Genomic DNA, 26017 nt, shown 5'->3' with positions numbered 1-26017 from the left:
CCGCGCACGTATTAATCTATTCGGCCTCTGCCCGATATTGTGCACACAAAGTAACGATTACTCATGCTCGCCGAACTTTATTTACGACAGGAAGAAATTGCGATTGTATTCTCTTAATGGTTATAACTTCCCAATATGATGTCGCCTGTCGGTACTTGTTTGTGTGAAATATTAATTGAAATACACACGTTGTAATTGACACGGTTTTTTATCAGAGTTTTTTCACGATAAATAAAAACACAGATAAATTGCGGCGCAAAAGGCTGTCCACATAATCCAAAAAAATCTATTCGCTAAAAGCTCCAGGGAGAATGTGCAGTGAGGGTCGATGGCAGCAAGGGTAAGATGGTTTCACGTTTACAATTTGTCAATCACTCTCTCGGGGGAAATGGTTTAGCGCGCTTTTTCCACCGATTGTCATGATAAATGTGCCTTCAACAGATTAGGTAGGTATGGAATGTAGAATGTAACGTATGGATATAGCGCAAGAAGCTACCTACGTAATTTCATACTGTTCGAATAGTTTACATTACACTTTTTTATTTTTTATTTGGCAGGAAAAATTATCGAAAAAGCAATTAAACGTGCTGTGCCTACATTAAACACATCTAATTTGAATAACATACAGGTCTGGACGTTAATTTTCACCCGCTGTCCACGGAATTTAATTTTGAGCCAGTTGCCAACCAATTTTCGATACACACAGTCCTAAAACAAGCTAATAGTTTGGTTATCGCTTAAATTGAATGCTCGTATCAGTTGATCGGTGACGTTAATCAATACTAATTATGCAGTTGATCCATTATTTAGTGCCGATTTTGGGAATAATATTGTAATTATTTCTCATCACAAATAAACATACTTATTTTACATTAATAGTCATTGTGAAAGATTAAGTAAAAAATCTTGACAAAAATAGGGACCAAACACGTGACACATGCGATGGCTATTAGGTACGCTAGAGCTTGATGAACGAATTTGGCTTTTAATACATTCATAAAAGGAAACATGCAGATTCAGATTGTCAATAATCGGTCGGCACAGTCCGATTGAAGAGCTATGCGTCACCCGCGGAACTGTTGGACGTGGCTATAGAGAGGCAGCGAGACACGTACCGTCACGTTTTGTGTGGCCGCTCCACTCCGGACATGATGTCACCGTCACACTTGCGCAGGCGGCTTGTACTGACACGGTGCCCGGGCTACCTATGGTTACAGCACACAGTTAATCGAGGATACGTGTATTTACAGCACAAAGTGGCAGTCCTCCGTGTATTACCAATCTATGGAACAATAAAGAGTGCGCGTGAGGGCATATAAATGAGCGGTGCCGTATGCAGGGGACGCCGCGCGTGCCATTAGTAAGCTGAGCTGGGTTCCGAGTAATTGACCGACGAGCTAATTTCATTCTAGGCGCATTGGGCGCTTCCTCTTTCCTTTTTCCTATCGGTCAGCCACGAGGCGGCGTGTGCTCGACACGAATAAACTTATTCTACTTAGGTACTTTTTACGCTCTTTAAACCTCTCGAACCACTCGTTAGTTTAACAACTAAGCGTTTCCACATATTTAATTGGCACAGTTAGATGAAAATAATTTAAAAAAAAATCGAATGATTGGATTCAAAATCTGCATAATTATACTAATAAACGAGACTCTATTTGTAGCTATTTAAAAAAACAAGTCAAAACATCCGGCGCAAAAGTTACATAAGTGATTTTCTTGAATCCCGTAGCACGTTTATTACTAGTTATGTAATATTAATAATATTTGCTTGTGACCATTGAAAATCGTTAGTTTCATTATTACAGAATTCAAAAAAGTTGATTGCTTACTTTTTCTGATTAATTATTATGCCGAGACCGAATTTGTTTATGGTATTGCCAATTTGAGTTTATAATTTATAATGCAGTCTAGAGCATTTAAGACAGTAACCAACAGCGATTCGTTGGTCATTATATAAAAAGTTTCAAAAACAAACTGACATGTTGCTTAAAATATCAAAATCGTAACCGACAGCGGAACAACATGCGTATGCAAATTCATATTTGACGACAAGATTGAATCGAATTCTACGTGTTGCTTAATTTACGACTAAAAAATAACCTATAGCTTGGGCATTTAATAAATGTAATGTAGTAATTTTATCATTTATTATTAAGTTCCATCGTACTTTCTTAAGACTTATACCGGAATTCAACCAGACAGACTAAAAAATCTGTTCCCCAGACTAGTATATTTTATGTTAATTTTAGAGACCAGGAAAACGCATTCCATTGCGTAAAATTATTTATTCTTTAGGCAGATAGTAAACTTTTCATAATTTGAAATTAGCATTGCAAAAGAAACATGCCATTTTTAACATGATGTATAAGAAGTTTACAGACAATAGTCAATGTGTGGATATTGCAATTCAGTCTATGTGTGCGCCCAAGTGTGTGACATCTTAACGTGATTTTGTTACGGTGTATGCGCGCGCGTGTACTAGTATGTATGTGATCCTAACTCTACACAAACAGAATTAGGTATAGCTATAACTAACATGACTTCATCAGCCTTCTCCAAGTTATTACAAATATTGACTGACACATAAAAAGAAGACTCTAAAGGCTTTCAGACGCGCTCTATCTCGTAAAAAGCTCTCAGTGTACTTCCCTGGGACACACCAAAGCTCACCGTACAAGGTACTGAGATGCCGAAAGTCCAAGAATTCTTTTCAAAACCCAAAACTGTAATGACATACTTTGAAAATACGGTGACTGTGATGCTGTAGCTGTATGGCATTTTCCTTAGGTAATTGCATCGATTTACGAGCCGTCAAGAATAAAATCACTTGGTTTTCGTACAAACTAAATTCCATGTTCTTACTCATAAGAAAGTCTGCGATCCTACTAATATTATAGATGCGAAAGTTGGTATGGATGTCTGGATGCTAACATGTTTGTTACTCTTTCACGCAAAAACTACTGAACGGATTTCGATCAAATTTTACAGTATTATTGTTTATAAAAAAGCAGGTACTGAATTTATTATTCAGTACCTGCTTTGATCAAAAAGAGCCAACACACTAATTTTGACACTAAGGCTGAGTTGCACAACCTAACTTTAACAGTAACTTTATCGATAACCGGCGCTTTTTGTATGGAGTTTGACAGATTTTTGACATTTGTCACAGTTAAAAGATGAGGCAACCCAGCCTAAAAATATTCCAAAACGAACTAAGATGTTTTCTGTGTTAACCGAGTGTACACGAGCGAGCGACGATATAACATAGTCTATTTTTTTTTCGCAAATTGTGTGACACACACAACGTACCTACGGTACGAATACCTAACTAGGCGTTGAACCAGTTTTTTAAAACCAGATAAGTGAGTTCCGAAATGACTTACTTGACTTATGGTCCTATGTCCCCTAGATGGGGCAGAGGGCGTCCACAACAGTCCTCCATCGCGTTCGGTCTTGAGCTATGTGTTTGATCTCGCTCCAAGTCTTGCCGATCTTCTTCGCCTCGTCTGCCACAGTGCGCCGCCAAGTTTGCTTGGGGCGACCACGTTTGCGTTTTCCTTGGGGGTTCCAATCCAGATAGTCCAGTCAATAAAGCATTATAGATGGAAAACTGTAGAACACAATTTCTGACTTCAGGACTTTATTTAGACTAGTTAGGAGGTGAACATAGCAAAAGTCCCCGCCCTTAGCCCTTGAGCCGGCGGGGAGAGGGGGGTTTAAAGGTGCCACTTTTCGGTTTTTCGCTTAATCCTCGGAAACTATGCGTCCTAGTGACATGACTACTTTGAACCAAAAAAAGCATATTCAATTTGCTACAGGTGAGATAGACAAGTTTTTCTATAAATTGTATAAGTTTTCGCGGCATCTGCTCTAGAAGGTCTGTAATATTGGAAATTTTTATTTTTGTCTTACATGTTCCCATCAGGAGAAAATCGACTAAATCAACATTGAGCAATCATTCTAGACATGCGGGAGCATGTTAAGCCTAGTTCCTGCGAGGGGACTACACCGTGCGTATATTTAGACGAATCACTTTGAGCCACTTTTGACTCCTCATCACTCAAAAACTACTGTGCATTAACACTTCAAATTTGGCTCATGTGTTGAGACTTGCAAGATATACATCAGTTTCAAATTTCATAAATATGCCTCAAACGGTTCTTTAGATATTGACGTCCAAAAATCTACATGTCTGACCTATAGACCAAATTCTAACCACTTCCAGATGACCTCGAAGGTTCAAATTTGGCATCCAGAAAGGTAGTTATGTAAATACAAAGGAACAAATAAAAAACCAGTAAATTTTAACATTTCACATGTGATAGATAGATTTTAGTGCTCTAAATATCGATTTTTGAACGTCAATACCTAAAGAACCGTTTGAGGCATATTTATGAAATTTGAAACTGATGTATATCTTGCAAGTATCAACACATGAGCCAAATTTGAAGTGTTAATGCACAGTAGTTTTTGAGTGATGAGGAGTCAAAAGTGGCTCAAAGTGATTCGTCTAAATATACGCACGGTGTAGTCCCCTCGCAGGAACTAGGCTTAACATGCTCCCGCATGTCTAGAATGATTGATCAATGTTGATTTAGTCGATTTTCTACTGATGGGAACATGTAAGACAAAAATAAAATTTCCAATAATTACAGACCTTCTAGAGCAGATGCCGCGAAAACTATACAATTTATAGAAAAACTTGTCTATCTCACCTGTAGCAAATTGAATTTGCTTTTTTTGGTTCAAAGTAGTCATGTCACTAGGACGCATAGTTTCCGAGGATTAAGCGAAAAACCGAAAAGTGGCACCTTTAAACCCCCCTCTCCCCGCCGGCTCAAGGGCTAAGGGCGGGGACTTTTGCTATGTTCACCACCTAACTAGGCTAAATAAAGTCCCGATGTCAGAAATTGTGTTCCACGGATTTCTCTCTACACCGTCGTTAAGGCATTCATTGACTGGACTAAGAGCCTGCTTGGGGATGTGATCGGGATCCCTTCGGAGAGTGTGGCCAATCCAGTTCCACTTGCGGCGCTTGATCTGCTGGTCGATCGGAATTTCGTGGCAGCGTTCCAATAGCTCGACGTTGGAGATTTTCTCAGGCCAGTATATGCCGAGAATTCGGCGAAGGCAGCGGTTGACGAAGACCTGCAGCTGACGCGAGATGACCTTGGTGACCTTCCACGTTTCACACCCATAGAGCAGCACGGATTTAACGTTGGACCCGAAAATTTTGATCTTGACCCTTCGGGTCAGTTTCCGTGACTGCCATACGGGGCGAAGTTGTGCGAAGGTGGCTCTAGCCTTGGCAATGCGCGAAGTGATGTCCTCTTCGGTACCTCCAGTCTCTGACACGACGCTCCCGAGGTAGGTAAAATTGTGGACACGTTCCACATCCTCTGCACCAATCCGTAATGGTGTGCAATTCCTCACTCCAGATCGCATCTCTTGGGTCTTCCGGCAGTTAATTTTGAGCCCCGTGATCCGTGAGTTCCGAAATGGGTAATCAAATTTTTTTCAAAAATATTCTGCTTATGGTAACTATTTCTGCATTTTCTTTTATTCTCCTATCGATTATGCAATAAATATAGGTACAACGCTGCAATCGTGGAATAAAGAGCTTCCTTTTGTAAATAATAGTAGGTACCTAGTACCTACTAATGTAAGTGAGTGTTATGTTTACTTATTGTCTAATGTTAGGTAGGTATGATAGATTTTTTGAAAACAGTGCTAGGCTACGGGTACACAATAAGCTATAGAGTCCTAGAGATGAAGGTAGGTGGTGTTTAATGGTGCAAAATTGTATTCATCTTGTTTTTTCACAAAAATATTAACATTTTGAACTACCTCATATGCATAATGTCTATTGATTAAAAAATTGAATTCATTCACGAACACTAGCGCGTTTAGAATGTCAATTTAAATTGCAGCATGCATTAATTCACTGCACTACATTTTCAATAGCGTGGTTAACATCATTATTTTTCATACTAAATCATTTTATGACAGTTCTCTAATCATCTTATGATTAAATTTTAAAATCACACTCATATAATATCAATAATGAATGTTATGCCACAATAACGACAGATAATGATAACTTACACAAGTGAATTTTACGACATTTAAGATATTACGAAATGATACCACCCCGCGTCTAATTCAATGTTCTCATCGATATTAATAATATGTCAATAATAAAATGAGACATTGTGACCTTAGATAAATGAACCGTTCCGGTGACACTTAATTTTCACTAGTTTATACGTTCTACATACGACGTCTTGTGAGGTCCGATAGTGATGTGACTCCATATTAATAGCAGAAATTAAATTACTTAAAATATTTTTTTATCAAACTCGCGGGTGTCAAATTCGATGTTTGATTGCTGTCAGTAATAACGTTTTATGACACCGTAATTTTTTGTTACTGTTTACCTCCACTTGCAAGACTAGCAAGGATTCAAAATATTCTGTCTCTATCATTTCAAACTGAAGATAGTCATCGAACCAAATATAAGACAGTACCAAAACACTTCAGTTATACTTTGTTGTTTCAAATTGTCAAAGGGCGCGTATTGGCTGACGCCTTCGACGTTATCTGTGATGAACTTCAATTGTTTTTTACTCGGGTCTGATAAAACGGCGCATCCCTACCCGATCGGCTATCAGTGCTTACGCCGGCGCCACCGCAGCGGGCCCTGCGACTCTAACATATTGCTCCTCAATAAGCAACTGTTGACTGACGTTTGATAGATGGCTGATGTTGACATATCTTCCTAGTGATTGTTTCACCCGAGACTTTTGATCGGTATACAAAGAAAAGGTTACAAATTGTTACAATATATGTATCTTTTAGAGGCAACGTAGTAAGTACAGTTAAGTTCAAATGTGTCGGTTGAATCGTCGTCAAATCGGTAAGATTTACATTTTGTACTCGTATAAATAATAAAAACAACTATTGTTATTCATACACCATTAAGGAATCTGAATTTGGATTTACACTTATTTCATTAGATTGTAGTATTTTACGTAAATAGGAATAAAAATAAGTCTTATAGCTAGCTCTATATAAATTCCAAACAGTGAAGCTATTAAGCACATGTCATTAACATTTGATTGAACCTATTTGTTAATTGTGTTACAGTAACAATAATTGCTAATTAAGTCAATTAAGTAGTACGTAAGAGTACTACAGTAGGTACCCACTTTTTTATTACAGAATCAGTAATTACTTAGTGTAGGTAATTGAGGTTTATTTTATTGCCACAAGAAGATATCCAGTTGTTTCATCGTTTTCTCCAAGAATATTTGCTTCAAACCGATTAATATTCCAGATATGTCTGTACTTTGCCTTTGTAAAACAAACATTTATATTAAGTACCATTTATCATAATTTATGGGCCATGTTTTGTGTCAGACTATTGGCAATTCTTTATTGCAGCAATTAACTGATTACATGTAGGTACCTATTTTATACCATATACCTAAGTAAATTCGTCTTTTGAGATGAAAGAAGTTACCCATATCAGAAAGTATGAGAAACATTGATACGCAAGTGTCAAAACGAGATTGATTTTACTAAATATTATTAGCTTAATATGAAAATCGTCGTCCATGCATTTAGGATAAAATTATATTAATGACAGACAGACAGACTACTAATTAGTGAGTATCTTTCCGATTCTAATTTGTATGAAGCATCGGCCGATACCAAATCTCTGTAATGTTCGCACTTTCATACGTCTCCATACTGATCAACAGCCTGACCCAACTATCGGCCAACTATAAACCGGTGTTTTGTGCCCAGGCTAAGATTTTCTCAATCGGTCTTCTTTTAAAAATATTTGAAATGACAACTTAAATACTTTAAGTAGCTTTTTCGTAATTTTTAAAACTTCTTGATCCTTTCCATTTTCGATGACAAACATCTCACATTATCAAATAATATCAGTAGCTGGTATAAAGATAATTGTGCTAATCTTTTTGATCGTATAGTGTTCGTAGCCTAAGTATCATAGCACTACTGGTCAACCTTGACTTACTAATGTGATCTCATTTAGCAGTAAAAAGTAAAAATAATATAGATAAACACATTGTTTCACTATTCACAACAATATGTGACAGAGCTACTACTCGTACATACTACTGAAAAAATTAAGAGGGTATTTTTGTACTAAGTACTACAATTCTAATATAAACAGTTCCCATAAAAAATCGTCAATTATTTCGATATGAAACTCTACAAGTAGACGTATGATTAAGTGCTAGATCGTTTATACAGGGTGGAAACGATAAGTGATCTCACTCGATTATTTCTAAACTATACAAGATATCTATAAACTAGTTACTGATCCTGAAAGTGCTTCACGAGCTCTATCAAACGGTATTAATAATAGGTTACAGTATAAACTGGATCTATCCGAAAATTCAATGTTTCCTTCTGTAACCTATTATTGGTACCGTTTGAAAGAGCTTATGAAGCACTTTCAGGATCAGTAGCCAGTTTTTCAATATCTTGTATAGTTTAGAAATAATGGAGTGAGATCACTTAACGTTTCCACCCTGTATAGAATGTCTAAATCGCACTAAAGTAGGGTGTACGGATGCAGTACGGTTAAGTTCATCATGGCGAGTGATCTATAATGCCACAATCGGGAAATCTTCTGCGTAGTACGTAAATTGATGATTTTTCGTAAGTAAATAATTGAAAACAAAACTCTTATTTTCTCTTAACTCTAGGGATAGAGTTCAGTGCGCTCCGGTTTACACATTAGGTACATATTGTCCTGATAAACAAAAAGCAATATGGGTTGAATCTGGGCAGCTCTTGTTCTAGACCCTGGCAATATCCTTTACACATCAATTAGTCTTGGGTACTTAAAATAAATATATTTAGTAGATTTTTTTTTTAATTTAAGTGCAGTAATGATACAAAAAAATGACAATATTAAGACAATGATTAAGGAAGATTATTTTTCTCCATATTGTTATGTGGTAAATTATCGGTGATATTTTATTCATAAAGGTGCAGACTACTTCAGCAAAAAAAAAATGTGACTAGCATGAAACTAATTAGTTAAGCTGCGATTTTTATGTGAAGTACAACTCACAAGAAAGTCCTCATTCATAAGTAACATCACCTTTTCAAATTACATACTACTTTTATCCTGAAAATGTTGTCTGAATGTCTTGAACGTTACAAGACTAGTTTTATAAAATACCACTTAGTGTTTCATACATATTTTCTCGCTTTAGGTTTATAAATAAACATAAGGTGACACTTGTTTAAAAAGATACCTTATACAGTTAGCACCATCGTAGCAGGTGTTGACTAGTCATCCATACGAAGCTACGTAGGTATCGGTTGCTTGCAAACAAAAAATTGTACTTACTAATTTAGTTCTTGTGAGGTTTCATAAAACATCGGAAACCCTGATAACATAATATTATTATGTTAATGGTAATGTAATAAGTATGTAAAGTGTTTAAAAATATATACCTTTTATGCTTAAAATAGCTAACACGTGCTAGAGTGGTATGTAGTTAAGAAAGTAACAAATAAAAGTCGTCAACATTACCGTCACACTCAGTGCCATTTTAAAACAATGTATTGTAATTTCTTTATATTTATTCATTGTTATATTTGTAATTTTAGGATGAAATTCCGTGTTCCGATTGACGTAATTTTATAGTACGATGAATGCTAATTTTAATCCGTGCAGTAGTACGAGATTTAATACAAAATGCATAAACTGGTTAATTTGTAGAGTCTGAATTAGGTTCAATATTGTCTTGCACTTGACATACTAGAATAACGTCGTCTCTATTTTTTTATTTCGATTATATCTAACAGTAGCACTGAAAGTTGACCTTTGGCCAAAACGAAACACTTACGGCCGAATACTGAAACGCCATTTAAATATTTGACGGCTTCTCAAATAGTTAAGCAGCTCCTAAACTTACATTTCGCATACTCAAAACAATATCTGAGCAGTTCTCAATTTGTAAGCACCTCTCAAATTAAGTTGCACTTAAACGTCACTCAAATGAATTTTCGCATACTGAAACGCCATTCAACCCTAAGCATTACTCAAACAACTGTCAAATCGTCCTAAGCAGCTGTTAAATTTGAGAGTGCTTGCCCGGTATCTTAAATCCTATTCTTATACCTAAATCGACCTAAATAGTGGTAAATAATGTGTGTCATCGTTATCATTTCTTTCGAGCCTTGAGGAAATACCTAGATCTAAGTAATCGCAGGAACGCAATAAGGCTGAACGCTATTGAAAAATATTATTATAATGACATGCAATTCCGAGCGAGGTTCCGCGTCTCTAAAGAAACGGTGTTGTTTCTGGATTCATAATTTGGAAGCTCTTTGAAACCCCTCACCAAACGCCATACAACCAGTGGACCAAATACTTATTATAACCCTACTGTTCTACGCAACGGGAAGTTAAGAACGTGTACTAGGTGATATCTTCCACATCTAACAGCCAACTGTGCATCGTATAGTGCACGAAGTAACAACCAAAATAGCTGCTATGAAATCGCAATACATAAACATGCCTATTTCTGAGGAATAAGGGGACATCGCATAGCAGCATTTCCAAGAGTTGTTGATTTGTCAATTTGATGCTCTGCTGTCAACAATGATAAATGTCAATTGTGGTTACGTTTCGGTCCACGATCGCCACTTAATAGATTTCAACAATAAAAAGTATCACGTTTAAAATTATTTTTTTAATTAAATAAAAATGCAAGCTTAATTTTTTTATATGACAAAACGAGATTTATATATAATAGAAACTAAAAATAAACTGTTTTATGTTAAGTTGATTGAGTATATTTCCATAAAAGACAATACATAAACAAACGATGCTGCGTGTAATGGATAAAAAACGCAAAGTTATCATTTGTGTAAATGAAAACATACTTTTTTTGGTAAATGTTGCCATTATGTAAACATTTGAGAGCTGCTTAGCTGATCACGGCTTCAAATCCGTTGAGTGGCGTTTGAGAATACCATTTAAAATTGAAGGATACTTAAATTTAGGAGCCCGTCAGCTGAGTGAAAGATTTGAGTAGCGTTTCAGTATTCGGCCGTTACTTACCTTACCTATCTACTAAATTACAGCTCTAATATCAAACAAAACGTTCATGAGAAATCTATCAAAGTAACTTGCTTGTTTCCTAAGTCATTATCTAGGCAGATAATATTTAAATTATAGTTTTTTAAGTCCTTGTGAACGAGAAACAAAGATTCAATAAATAAGATAGCAGAACGTTCAATTCATTGTGTGGGCTATAAAGAGATCTAATTCCAGATTAAAAATTTTAATAATTTTATAATAACTGACATTGCAAAATAATAATCCAATTAATAATTAATTATGTTTTTGACAATTTATATTGTACGTCCGAAATGGATAAATTGTGTACTTTAGCATTATGTGCCTTTTATGTAACACCACTGTATCAACACAATTAACAATAAATGCTTATCTTATCTTATCTTATCTTATCTTATTACTTACAATGCCTATTAATTAAAATTTCACAATGACTTCTGCGTCGTAACTCGATCAATAAACGTGAGTTATGTGTACACTGCGAGTAACAATTATTGTCTATGTGTCTATTAGGGATAGCTAGTGAAAGATAAGTTGCTTGATTATCAACGGCGGTTGACGGCATGGCCTGGTGGTTTGTGTAACGGACTGAAACAGCGCGGTTTCAGGTTCGAAACCAGCGTGGGATTAATGTTAAAGAGCGATGAGCAACGAGTGTTGTTAATTGATGTCATATCAATTTTAGCATGATTATCCGTTACCTATCGGCTAAGGAACAACCATTGCTTAATTAAGGCTTAGTTATTATTGCTATTTACTTATAACTTTACATTTAATAATAGCCATTCATTCTTCAATCTATGCATCAGGTAGTTCTAAATCGGTTTTTATTAAGCAACAGCTTTACATAAAATTGTCCTTTAAACTAGGTATATGCAAGTTGCGTCATTTTAAGTACACTTCAGTTGGTGTATCGTATTAGGTTCCCCGTTCCCACCCCACTGAACTACATCCGGAGGCGTGAAACGAGAAAAAACAATATAAAAAACCTGGCCAGTTGTGGTTTTTGGTACATTTTGATCTTGCAGGTCTTCATTGATAAAACGAAATGTGCTGACATTATGTATGTTCGTTCATGATTATGTACGAGCATGTGACCGTCCTCTTTGACCATACGGCACAATGACATAATTACTTAAATTAATTAAAACTGTACGATGTTCGCGTCGTTATCTACGACGTAAATGACGGGGTCGTGGCCCAAACTTAACAGAAAAATAATTTGCCAAAGATAAAAGAGGATAATTTATGTGTTGTTTTTGTTAAGTTTCTTTGCTGTATACAAGAAAAATGATTAACTGTTGTGGTTTAAAAACAATGTTGACATTGATTTTACTTGTGTATAGATACAGATGAATCGAATAATTACATATTTTTATTTATTAACGTCAATGTGTATAATTTCTCATTTCGCTCAAATGTGTGTAACACAAACAAAGTAATTATTTTGTTTAGATAATTGTTAAGGTAAACTTCTTAAAAATAAACAGTATGATAGTGCAACATAGTCAAATTGTGACAAGCTTCAAGTATATAAATCGTAGAATTAATAACAAAGGTTATTTGATATACGATGTTATCGGGTTTAATTTGCCGAATATAATAACATCAAAGTGGAAAGTTACCCCCATGGAACAAAACAAAGATGGCGTTTTGGATGAAGCACCGGTGGTGTGTTAACGGTTCGTTTGTCACGTGACATGCGCCGCCCAGGCCTCAGATAACACGCCCTTTAGGCCACCTTACTTAACGATTGGCCCTTTGTTTAAAACATGTCCACCGCCGAAAAATTTCGTACTTGATTGTTACAGCACCTCGTGATTATTTACGTTTTAAGCTGTAAGCGGGCTTCCCTCGCCACAGTTGTTTCTATTAGGGGTTTTTATGCATGGAGCTGACCAATTAGTCGTCGGATAGCATGTTCGGGTGGCAGCTATCGGCTAACATGGACGCGTGCGGTTGGCCGTAATAGCGCGTTGCCGGGTGGTAATGTGTTGTTGGCGTGCCGCGCCCCCGCCGCCCTATCTACCCACCAATATTTGGAACCTGTAGCCCTATATCGTACCTTTTAAAACTTCGCTCATAACCCGAGATTGGTCGTTGCGTGCGTCCGTTACCATATTACGACGACGAATAATTAGCTTTATCTGATATACTTTTTACGAACATGGTAATTTACTTGTAGCATGGAAGGCGATGTTCGTGTTGAAAACTGATTACTTTTATGTTTAATACCAGTTCCAAATTTTTACAGGTTTCAGTCGATTTACGTTCATGCTTAAAAGCTAGTTTATTTTTTCCGGCATATGCTCTATCTAGAATAAAAACTTGATTGCATACAAAGTAGTCAACGCAAACAGCGTTCTTTAATATCATGCTTAAGAGCGTTTACGCCGTTTGGCGCAAAAACAGTACTTTTTCAACTCGTTACAATCATTAACCAGTAATACTACAAATATGTTATAGGCATAAATAGTTAGGCAATTTCGTCGTCTAAATAGTTAATTGAGAAAATATTGCGATTAGTTTAGTATTTAAGAATTCTATCAAGATAAGTCCACACAGGTTTTGTAAATTTCCACTTTAGCGTCAGTTTACAAGCTGAAATTTTTATAAAAATACTGTGAAAACGATTTAAAAAACATTTATATCCTATAGCATAGATCCTTGGGCAAATAGTTATCTGAGAAAATTTTTAGATTTAAGCATTTTACAATAAGAAATCACAAATTAAAAGAACGTGAAATACCCAAAAATCAAAGTGATTTTTTCACCAATATTCTTCTTTTATTCAACATAAAAATAGCTTAATGTAATAAAACAACATCTTCTTTAAAATATTTACTTTGAAACGATATTTAATTCATTGTTATTGTTTTGCTATAAACATTTGAAAACTATTAAAAAACGCCGCGCGCGAATCATTTCCAATGATGCCCCTTGAAACGCCGCGCTTCGCGTAAACGCTCTTAAGTGTAAAATGCGATTAAGATGACACATGAAACTGGATACTTACGCCACAAGAGACGACTCTCTAAAGCATTTTACACAAAACTGTCATCAAGTATTAACCTCTTGAAAATTTCATAGTCCGTGGCTTATAATGTAGATGACTCAGTCAAGCGTAAGAAAAAAATGTACATCTATTACCTTACAAAATATCGCACCATGTAATTTTATATCGGTGCGGGTGCGGACGATGTCATTGGTGAATTCAAAGTGTAATGGAAACATTATATCTCTTCTCTTACCTGCGTCAAACCGAGGCGGCATGATCACTTACACAAAAATCGGTGTATAGTTACAGTCTTGTTAATTTCTGACACACACAGCTCCAACTTGGCATCTCCGTAGTGATTTCTTTTATTATATATTGATGTTGTATCAAGCTACGATGATATCCCGGGATAAATGATACTCAATCACAGAATTCCAGGTTTAGGTAGACCTTAGTAATTCTTTTTTGTGCTAAATCAATTTTATAAAAACAACATTCTGTAGTTATCATTTTTCTATAATTTGTTGCGTTTAGTGTTGTTATGCCTAAATAGAGGCTTTAAAACGAAAGTCTAACAAATCTTTATTTTGATCAGCCTGGCAATACAACCGAAATGTTAACATTCATCTGTGTATTTCATTGTAAAGTTATTTCAGTATATCGAAATGAAACTACATTTGTAAATGAAAATCCCCAAAAGACAGAATCGCTCGAGAGTATTTAAGTCGTAACAACCCGGTCTTCGCGATCGGACGGGTGCTCAGGTGTAACTTGTGGGTCGCATCTCTCATCCCGTGTATCGGTGTCAAGCCCCCTGGCCGCTGCGGACCATTATTTCACCTTTGTTTTATTATTATGATCTTGATTCGCCCCCGCCCTGAAACGGTCCCATTCACGTAAACGTTTAGCACGTAAGTGGCGGCCACAAATAATATATCATTTCGTATATTATTATGCAGGTATTGTTTTGCCAGAAAAGGGATTTTTGGATCATTTGAATCAATTTTCTTAATTTAAGTACATCCTGTTCTAAATGATGCTCTATCAACAAGATTATAATGACTTACTCTTAGGCTATTATTATATTAAAATTTGTACTTGTATATTCCAAAATCCTGTATTTAACGGTTCTAGAACGTAATACGGTCTAATAACGGACCCGAAAGTAACATAGAATTTTGTGTTTTATTTATTTGCGTCTAAATTAATTAAATTAACAGTTTAAATATAAAGTCCTGCATAGGAAGTCATTGTTACCTACTCAACAGGCCGTTATAATTCTCTTTGTCACAAAGTCAAGAACGTAAGTTGCGTAACCTGCGTTTATTATAAAATGAACATGATTGATTTTCAATAAATTTAATTAAATAGAGCCAGACTTTAGCTGTAAAGCCTTAGATAAGCTTGGCTCGGGTCAAAGCGATGTCATTGACAGGCTTAAAATTGTCGCCTAAAATAATATTCAAAAACCATTAAACTGATAAAAACTGTCGATCGTGAGTTTGTTTGAAAACAAACCATTTCATATTAACTGTAGCTGTCAATGTAGCTAGTTTTTTGTGGAAAGAGTTTGATTTAAGCCAACTCCAGTTTTAACTACGAATGTGCCGAGCGGAGTTTGCAAACTATAGATGGGCTGGTTAAAAGTCATGTCGGCCGTCAAAAGTTTTGTTATGGAAAAACCAGGAAATCGTGTTCCTTTTTTTCTGATAATCACGATTCGTTTGTTAAGTTTTTCATGCATATTGAGACGTCAAACTATGAGAACCGTGGATATTTTAATACCTACTTACTGTTTGCATATTAAGAATTTTTTCAAGTACATTGTCGCTCTATAAAAAGCTTTACATGAACTTTATTTAGGGTCAAGTTTGGTAAGTCCACTCTATTTTTACTACTCGTCAAATTAGAGAATTTCCATTATTATTAAATTAATTTCATGACATTTCAATTAACAAACAAACCAAAATAAGTGCAGGAAAAACTTAAAGAATTAGGTCTATTGGTAGCAGTTACGCTTTTCGTAGTGAAACTGTTAATTATTACATGACAATAACTATCTCTTTTACTTTCTTTGTAACATCAATCAGTCCATTAATTACGAATTATTATAAAATAACATGATCACCGCGAATTTAGCACTCTATCATAAAAATAATACCATCTCCCGCAATGTTCAATAAATAATCACGCAATTAATTAAGTCAGTCACGATCTGCAAACCCAAACATAAAAATACAATTTAACCGAGTGAATTAACCGTAGCAGTAACGGCTTACTTTAATAACAACGACAGCGGGTACGAGCAATATTTTTGTGTTTATCTCATTTTTATGAGTTTAAGTAGGAAGTATGAGGTGGCTCGAGAGATAGGGATTTAATTGAAGGCGAGGTGGTTGGGGTGGGCAGCCACAGCTCGGAGCAGAAATAATAAAAAACGAGCCCGCGCTATCCCCGCGAGCGCGGATACTGTGAAAGTGGCACGCCCGGGATAAATGACGTTTTTTGTTTGTGGAATACGCCTAAGCCTCGCGACGCTCCACTTTTGCATTGTTACTCGAATTCTATGGATGTTAGTTCATTCATAGAGCTCGACGAACGTCATTAAAATGACGCCTTTAAGAGATGTTTTATCCACAAACCATCATACGATTACCGCTTCCTATTCTGTAATAAAGAAGCGTTATTTTGATATGTGTATTGAACCATATCTCAACGTTATTTTTAACAAGTTTATTTTACTTATTCACACTAAAAGATAGGATTCTATCTGATTACCTATCAACAGATGACAAAACAAGGTGGATATCCTGAAAGGTATAGAGAAAAATCCATTGATGAAAGACAATCCATTACTCGTATTCGTTGCTAATACAAAGAAACACAAACGAAATGAATATTATTATTTATATGTCGAACTCGGAATAGGGGCGAACAAAATAAAGTCAACATCATAGTTGACAATGGACTGAATGCATGTTTGTTTTGGGGAATATTTGATTTGTTACCGTAATAGTGTTGTATAAAGCTCAATATCGTTTGGGTTTTATTGTTAAGGGGTGCCGCGCGTCACTTCTGCGATTTAAGTGACAGTTTTATTAATTTCCCATACTACTCATCCCATTTTCCACCCTACTTCGTTTCTGACAGTGCGTTGGCGTGGCGGCACATGGTGTTACGGCACTATAGAGTCTGATTTCCTAACCGAGATATTGTAAATTTTAAAATGGTTTTAACGCATCATATTTTTACTTCAAGTTTTCTAGCCACCGAAAAATAATACAAAAAAATACTTACGTTTAATATCCATATTTTAACTGCAATAATATTTCAAATTGTTATATCTAAAACAATCGTTTATGTTACCGTACTATCTTGATTAACGCATGTTAGCAAATGGGGGTCGGTAAAATGAAGTCTTTCTGTATCACGCCCAAACTTACTAAGTAAACCGTTCTCGAGGCTTAATAGAAATGGGATACGGGGACTGCATCCTAATAAAGATAGGACAATTCAAATAACGGCGCGTGGTCCAACAAATGCGTATGTAGCTATGTCTCAGATAAGCTGCAGCTTAGCGTTCGCCAGCAGTCGATGGCTTATCTCGATTTCAATTATTATGCTGCCGCTTTCATTGGCTTTCATTGGAGGGCTGCGGATTGGGGCGGTGTCGTTTCGCATTATCTGCAATCTCGCCCAAATCAGACTGGAAACGTAAGCCGGAATCTACTTTAAAAAAAATTAAGCGTTCGCCCAGGGAGGGATCTGTCCACGCTTCGCAACTGTTAAATCCTTGTTATGCGTTTATGTCTGAAACGCTTTCCGGAATGGTTCTTAATGATTTGCACCGCGATTTTATCGTTTGATTAATAAATCCTGTATTCGTAGTAACAAAGGCGTTTATTTCTAACAGGTACGGGATGGATCTCAATGGTGCCAGGAGGAAAAATGCGACACGCGAAACAACAAGCACACTCAAGGCGTGGCTTAACGAGCACAAAAAGAATCCATACCCCACAAAGGGAGAGAAGATTATGCTTGCTATCATCACTAAAATGACGCTGACGCAAGTGTCGACGTGGTTCGCCAACGCGCGCCGTCGCCTGAAGAAGGAAAACAAGATGACGTGGGAACCGAGAAACAGGGTCGATGATGATGACAATAATAATGATGACGACGACCACAAGAGCAATGATGGAAAAGATGCTCTGGGTACGTATTTATTTTTTAATTCTCTTAATCCTGTAAAGAAGATTATTAAAATTTTACTCTCTGTAGATATTCATTTCGGTACTGGTGTAATGTTCGTGGCCATAGTGTGATGTTTGATGTATTTTGATTAGATAAAATACCTGTAGGTGGGTGGATCATTTTTTCGATATCTTTTTCGGTTTTTTTTACAGCATCAAGTGATAAAATAAGTAGTATACTTTTAAAACCATTCCTTTATTCATTTTGATTTACATCTGCTTTCTATGAAATCTAGGACCGGATAATGCAGGATTACAATGAAATATTTTTATTTTAGATGGAAAGGACTCTGGCACCGGTTCAAGCGAAGATGGCGACAGGCCTCAACAAAGGTTAGATTTATTAGGACAAAGAACTGAATCCGAATGGTCTGAATCACGCGCAGACAGCGGTCCCGAGTCCCCAGAGCCGTACGAGAGGCCAATCCACCCCGCTTACCAGCACTTACCGTCCCGAGCTCCACCGGGTAGCACGCCCGCTTCTGCGAAGCCCAGAATATGGTCTCTGGCGGACATGGCCAGCAAAGACGGTGAAACCCCGACACCGCCCACGTCGGCTTCAGCGTTCTACCAGTCCGCAGCGGCGGCCGCAGCAGCAGCCCGCCTGGCGCACCCGTACAGCAGGCCGGAGCTGTACCGCGGCCTGTACCACCCGACGCACCCCGCGGACGTGGCCCTGCTGGAGTACTCGCGGTCGCTGGCGCTGTCGGCGCCCGCCCCCGCCCCGCCCGCGCCCTCGCCGTCCTCCTCCTCCACCTCCTCGCTGGCCGAGCCGCCGCCGCCGCCTCGTGCCTGACCACTAGCTCCCCGCCCGCCGCTGGCGCATCGACAATAAACGCGATCTCCCGAAGAGTGCCGCGAGGGCCTTCCCACTTGTAAATAGTGATTAATAGTTTAAAAATATAAATATGTATACATACCTACATATACGTGATAATTATTATGCACCGGTAGAGAAGCTTAGATTTGTGATAGTGGACACATGGAGCGGTGCACGCTCGACGGCCGCCCGCCGTGAGGTTGACAACTCGCAAACGACGTCGGCGCTGCGCTCGCGCCGACCGACCGACAATACTAGGTGCTAATACAAGTTGGACCTTGCGACATGTTGCAGTAGTTATTATTGAAAGTGGTTAATCGAAGTGATTTAATTCAAAAATAGGTATTATTATGTGTTACGTTTCTAATAGAAAATCGACACTGTGTTAGATTATTTGTATGTAGAATGTAAATTATTATTTTGAAAATATCCTCTTCACGTTTAGTGCCTAATTACGTCCAATGTTTTACTATTGTTTGATAGTTTCATAAAAATATCTTACATTCGAATTTTAATATTTATTCATACGAGGTCAGTAGTTGTAACAAGCTTCTAATAATAAGTTTAATCCACAAATTTTATCAATATTAGATTTGTGAAAATCTGTATAGTTATTTTCTAGTCAGAAGACTATTTTGTCTGTGTTAACATTACAATAATATGTTTGACATGTAATATCAGTCGTGTACATCTTAACTTTTATGCATTTTACTATTTAACCAGGATGTATAGGGCTGGTGACGGTTCTAAAGTATATTGTAGTATAGTAATATGATACAAAATACTAATTCACCGTTCCCACAGTATCTTAATACATGTGCATCTTAAAAAATACATGTGGCCGTTAAGCATTCGGTCTATTCTCATTACGTCAAATATTTTAATATCGCGCCTATCTTTAAGGGTGAGAATACCTTAACTTATTACCTTTGGTTTCAAATCACAGGTATTTAAAAATATACGTACATACATTTCTACAACAAAAAAAAAACACTCAATAACTCGGTTCTGTTGTTTTTAGTTTTAAAGTCCTTTATGATCTTTATAATCGTTCTTTACTTGAAAATAATACTATACCTACTATTTTGGTACCCTTTTGGTGAATAATTCACTTTACTACAATTTGTCGTGATTATGAAAGACTTCAAAAACTATCAAAAACTCAGACTACTATTTTCCTTATTATACAGAACCTGAAATGAGAATGAAAAAAATAATTATCTCCGTGTCCCATCCATAATAAAATGACACATTATCTTTAACTTAACACTCATTATGTTTATATACAATTATTTGAAAATGTTCATTACTATAATTGCCTACACTTTTTAAACAAGCGTCATGGGACCAAAATGTGGGAATGTGAAGGTATTTTATGCAAAATAATCCTTGCTGTTTTCGAGTTCTTATCAAAGTGATGTTATTAATTAACCTATTGCTTCTGCAGTACCAGCCCTCATACAGGTTCCTCAATTAGACTTGTATCTCCAAAATGAGTTGAATATACTTATCTAAGTCTAAAATGGCCTTGTATAATTGTAAAAGTTAAATTAATGTAAAGTTATACGATTATTCATGATTTGTTTTCTAAACATTGTAAAATATTTTCTTTAATATTGTAGAGACTGAAAGTCCAAAACTGAGTCTATAGTTTTGTACATAAATGTCACTGTTGTAAGTATAAATGTAATGATATCGTGAATATTTAAGAGAGGTAAATGCAATAAATTTTCTGTATTAGCAGTCTTTTAATGTACATAATTAAAACGCGGATGGGAGACGTTAATCTTCAATGTAGTAATTGTAAACAACGAAAGCATGTCCAAATGAAAATAACTGTAACTTACTTCGTTCCTTTTATTTACACGTCTGCTACTTAATACTGTGTGATCATGTTCTAGTAATATATCTACTGTTAGATGAAGTATGTGCGTAGAAATACGAAGGTTTTCTTCATGTTCGTTTCTTAAAATACTTGTTCGTGTCGTAACTCAGCGTTTATTTCAGCATTGTTAATTTATTAGTAACACGTATTGTTATTAACCGTCTTAAACGTCTTTTGACCGTTCCCAGAAAGGTGTGTGAATAGATGCAATAAAATTGAATACAGAAGTAATTACAGTTTTTTATTTCACTACTCTACTTTCAGCCTTCTTTTATAATTGTGGATAGTAACTCATCAATATCTGATACCACAAAGGCCATAGAGAGTTACCCACATTTACAATTATATCAATTACTAATAAATTACAAATCATATTTATTAAAAAAAAAGTTGTGTATTAATAAATAATATGCCGACAAAGGTGTCCTTAACCTGGAGCCTTTGCCTGCAATGTATCGCTATAAAGTACAACAATCGCATCTGAAATTTTACGTTACAGGCGAATGCTCCAGCACGTTTTTAACATTATTAGTTGAAAACTATTTAGGTATACATATTAAAAACGTATTTTGTCAAAAATTAATGACATTTTATTAAATCGATTTTCAGTATGAAAACATTCACGAGTAAATATTATGATCCTTTTCTGAAAAAAGTTTTTAAGACCGATGAATTTAACACAAGTTCAACAATAACGTTTCAAAACATTTTAATCACATATATTAATACACACAGGCAAGGTATTAAAAATAGTAGGATACATATGATAGCAATTGATCAATATAGTTATCACTTTACCTACGTCATTCTTGGGTAACTTTGAATAATAAGATTTTATGCATCAGGTCCAGTTACAGTGCATATTTTTTTTATAATTAGCTTAATTTACAGAAATCGTGAAAAGTCAAAGTTACCCAAGGTGTAAGTACCATGGTATTAAAAATAGTAGGAATATGATAGCAATTGATCTATAATTATCACTTTACTTACGTCATTCTTGGGTAACTTTGAATAATAAGAATTTATGCATCAGGTCCAGTTACAGTGCATATTTTTTTTCAAATTAGCTGAATTTACAGAAATCGTGAAAAGTCAAAGTTACCTAAGGTGTACGTACCTACCCATTGTTAAAAAGTTGCAGTTACATTCGAGCTAATGTTCAGATTCAATGAAACTAGTATAGGTTTCTTGGTGCCAGGACTCTTTTGACAAATATACCAGCAATGAGGGCTATCGTTTTAGCGCTCACCAGTTAGCGCCACTGTAGAGTAAGGTCCTGTCACTTGCTAGTAGCGAAGACAGTGGCGCCAACTTGTGAGCGCTAAAGTGGTAGGAGGACTATCGCATTTGCACTCATCAACATGGCGCCACTGTAGAGTAAGGTCCTGTCAATCGCCAGGGGTGCCAACTGTTAGTATATAAAAACGATAGCCCTCATTAAAAAAATCTAAAAAGGTACCTAAGTAGATGACATCATCATATATATTTTTAAAGAGAATTTTTTTCCATCATACATTAAAATTTGTTATTACACAAATAATCGTACTAAGCTAAATATGCTTGTATCACGAGTGGGCTGGGCTTACCACAAAAGTCGAGCAGCGGCGGGGAACGAACCCGCGTTCCCCGGATCACGAATTCACGAGTCGGCCAGTCCGACCCCTTCACCGTTCGGCGGTATTCTGGGTAGAGCACTCAGGTGGGATTTTCTTTAGTCTGAGAAAGGTGAAGTAAGGATCAGTCCCGAAGTGAATATTTATACAGATAACTACGCAGTTTTTAAAATTACTTAGAACCTATGGAAGTTCTTTTTTTATTGAATCTTTTAAGTAAAAATTTTTATAATTTTTGCTAAAATTATTATTTTTTTCAAGTTTGTAGCATACATTTTTTATGTTGCATCAAAGATAGGAAGGTGAATATTTTTTCACACGACTCCCATTAATAGCAATTTTGTCAAAAAAAAAAAGAAATCTGACAAAAGTCTACCTTGAAAAAAGATTTAAAATATTGAAGCCTACTAGGTCATGAAATTTTAAAAATTAATGATAACTTCTAAACTACGAAAAATCGTAGACATACATGGCGGTGATTCGGGTAGCCCTACTGATGCTCTACCTCTGGGCTTCGGTTTGACACTACATTTTGGGACACCCTGTTTATCAAATGCTTCATACCTACGTTTTCAGATCATAGTTCCGACTTAATTCACAAATACCACCAAAGCGGTTATTATATTTCTGCGAAAATGTTAGTAAATATACGTAAGTACTTATCCTTTCCACATAATCCTACTTTCCATAGCTAAACCCGAACCCAATCCGTACAAAAGTTTCTGAAAATTAGACCGAACAAACACAAACTTAGCGCAGCGAGGGAGTTCAACTCATAATAATGATAATGATAGAGTTTCTGTATTCTGTAGCTGAGTCCCCGTAGAGTAGAATAGGACCTCTTCAATTCTTCATTCTTCCCGTGAATAGCGTGAGATCCGACGAGAAATGTGAACATCAGACCTGAAGCCCGCAGGTTATCATGAAGAATGAAGGCCAAATCTTTTAATTCCCCCTGGTGTCACACTTCTGGAGATTTTTTTTTTTTTTTATGTGACAGGAGGCAAACGAGCAGACAGATCACCTGATGGTAAGTGATTACCGTCGCCCATAGACACCCGCAGACCCAGGGGCGTTACAGGTGCGTTGCCGGCCTTTAAGGTGAAGATACGCTCTCCTCTTGAAAGCTTGCAGGTCGTATCCGTCCGGAAACACCGCAGACGACATTCCACAGTTTGGTTGTACGGGGCAGGAAGTTTCTAGAGAAACGTACTGTTGTGGACTGCCAACCATCTAAGTTATGGGGGTGGAAGTGCTGTCGGGTAGATCGGTGGCGAAAAGTGGCGGCAGGAATAAGTCCGGATAATTCTTCGGAGCACTCCCCGTGATACATGCGATAGAAGATGCACAGTGAGGATACATCACTACGCAGCGCCAAGGGGTCAAGCCGATCCGAAATGTCCTGGCAGTCAACGATTCGAGCTGCTCTCCGTTCAATGCGGTCCAGAGGGAGAAGCTGGTACTGGGGCGCACCTGCCCAAAGATGAGAACAGTATATTCCATATGAGGCCGAACCTGCGCCTTGCAAAGTTGCAGACGATGGGCTGGAGTGAAATACCGTTTCGATCTATTGAGCACACCAAGCTTCTTCGAGGCTAATTTAGCCTTACCCTCTAAATGACCAAGGAACTGGACTTCGCTCGATATGTCAACACCAAGGATTCCGATATTGGCGGAGGCAGTTAGGGGAGTGCTCAGATCATAGAAGGGAATAGATGTGAAACGGGGGCGTGGCGCGTGTCTCCGCGATATGCCCAGAAACGAACATCGGCCGCGTAGCTAGGTTAGTCGCGATTCAGTCGTACTAAGGAAATGTTCTCCGATATTTTGGATAATGCGTCGTTACGTGCAATAAAACAAGTGAAACGCAGAACTACAGGAACAATGGAGTCATTTACTACATGTAAGTATTGCAAATCCATTGGTATTTTCCTTATAATTAAAAAAAACTAAACATTTTTACGAACGAATTCAGTGCCGTAACAGTTACTGCGATATCGAAATCAGTGGTGATAAAAATTCTAACACACTTGTACATTCTCTTTCTATGATCTGAGGGGAAGAGTGCTCTCGAAACAGCGGGATACGACAAACGGCAACTTTTTGGCGGTGAACGCGCAAACTTGTGTCTTTGTAGGGTTAAATTGGACCAAATTGCGTCGACCCCAGTCTGAGACCTCCTTCAAGGAGGTTTCAATTTCGGACACAAGTTTGTTACGGCTCTCAATGACGTTCTTCCGAGAGATATTTGCGCGGCCGGTATAAGCGGCATCAACCGTGCTGTCGTCCGCATAGCAATGAATGCCGCTAATTTGCAGCATATCATTGATATGCAGAAGGAAGAGCGTAGGCGATAGCATACAGCCTTGGGGGACACCAGCATTCACAGACATAGAATCTGAGCATTTGCTGTCGACAACGACCTTAATGCTTCTGTCTGCTAAAAAGCTGGCGATCCATCCGCATAATTTCTCGGGAAGCCCATAGGAAGGGAGCTTCGAAAGAAGCGCTTTGTGCCAAACCCGATCGAAGGCCTTCGCCATGTCCAAACTGACCGCCAATGCTTCCCCCTTAGTCTCGATCGCCTGTGCCCAACAATGTGTCAAGTAGACTAGAAGATCACCAGCCGAGCGGCCTCCACGGAAACCGTACTGTCGGTCACTTAGCAACTGGTGGGCCTCTAGGTACCGAAGGAGCTGGCTGTTGATAATGGATTCCATTATCATCGAGAACAAGGAGGTGATTGCTATCGGCCTATAGTTGGACGGATTTGAGCGGTCACCTTTTTTAGGGATCGGGTGCACCAAAGCTGTCCTCCATGAGGTCGGGACTATGCCAGAGAGGTAGGAGAGCTGAAAAAGGCGCGTTAAAACCGGTGCTAACTCAGGAGCGCACGTCCTCAGCACGATAGGAGGGATTCCATCGGGCCCACTCGACTTATGGATATCCAGGGAAAATAGAGCCAGGCGTACTGAGCTTTGGTGGAACCGGATATCCGGCATACAGCTCTCACACCTCGGTATAATCGGTGGCTAATGTCCCCCGTCATCCAGTGTCGAGTTGGACGCGAAGAGATTTAACCTTTAACCGACGACGTGCGGTCTCACAGACCGCTCCGGTTTTTGAACTTTCTGGATTGCAATGTTCTACTTACTCCCATGTCCCGAGCGTCTCAGTACCTTCGAGTTTAGTTGCCCAAACGCCATTACAGGTAGTGGTTACATCGATGAGGGCAGTTTTAATAAGATAATTCGATTTAAAGTTCAACAGCGGTCTGTGGGACCGCACGTCGCAGACTACGTGACATTTTTGTA

General features: G+C 37.5%; 1 protein-coding gene across 2 annotated transcripts in view; it reads left to right on the top strand.

Moving 5' to 3' along the window:
• The window catches only part of LOC135087234 (iroquois-class homeodomain protein IRX-3), a 46643-nt gene extending 25322 nt beyond the window's left edge, over positions 1–21321 (top strand). For both annotated transcript variants that reach the window (XM_063982077.1, XM_063982076.1), the window contains exons 3-4: positions 18049–18347; positions 18664–21321. In XM_063982077.1, the coding sequence (XP_063838147.1) occupies positions 18049–18347; positions 18664–19181 (817 nt within the window). In that variant the 3' untranslated portion in view covers positions 19182–21321. The remainder of the gene's footprint in view (positions 1–18048; positions 18348–18663) is intronic.
• Positions 21322–26017: the final 4696 nt, after the last annotated feature.

This window comes from Ostrinia nubilalis, chromosome Z, assembly GCF_963855985.1.
Source record: "Ostrinia nubilalis chromosome Z, ilOstNubi1.1, whole genome shotgun sequence".
NCBI classification, from domain to species: domain Eukaryota; kingdom Metazoa; phylum Arthropoda; class Insecta; order Lepidoptera; family Crambidae; genus Ostrinia; species Ostrinia nubilalis.
Note: the sequence above shows the minus strand (reverse complement) of the source record. Positions and strands in the feature narration are given on the sequence as shown.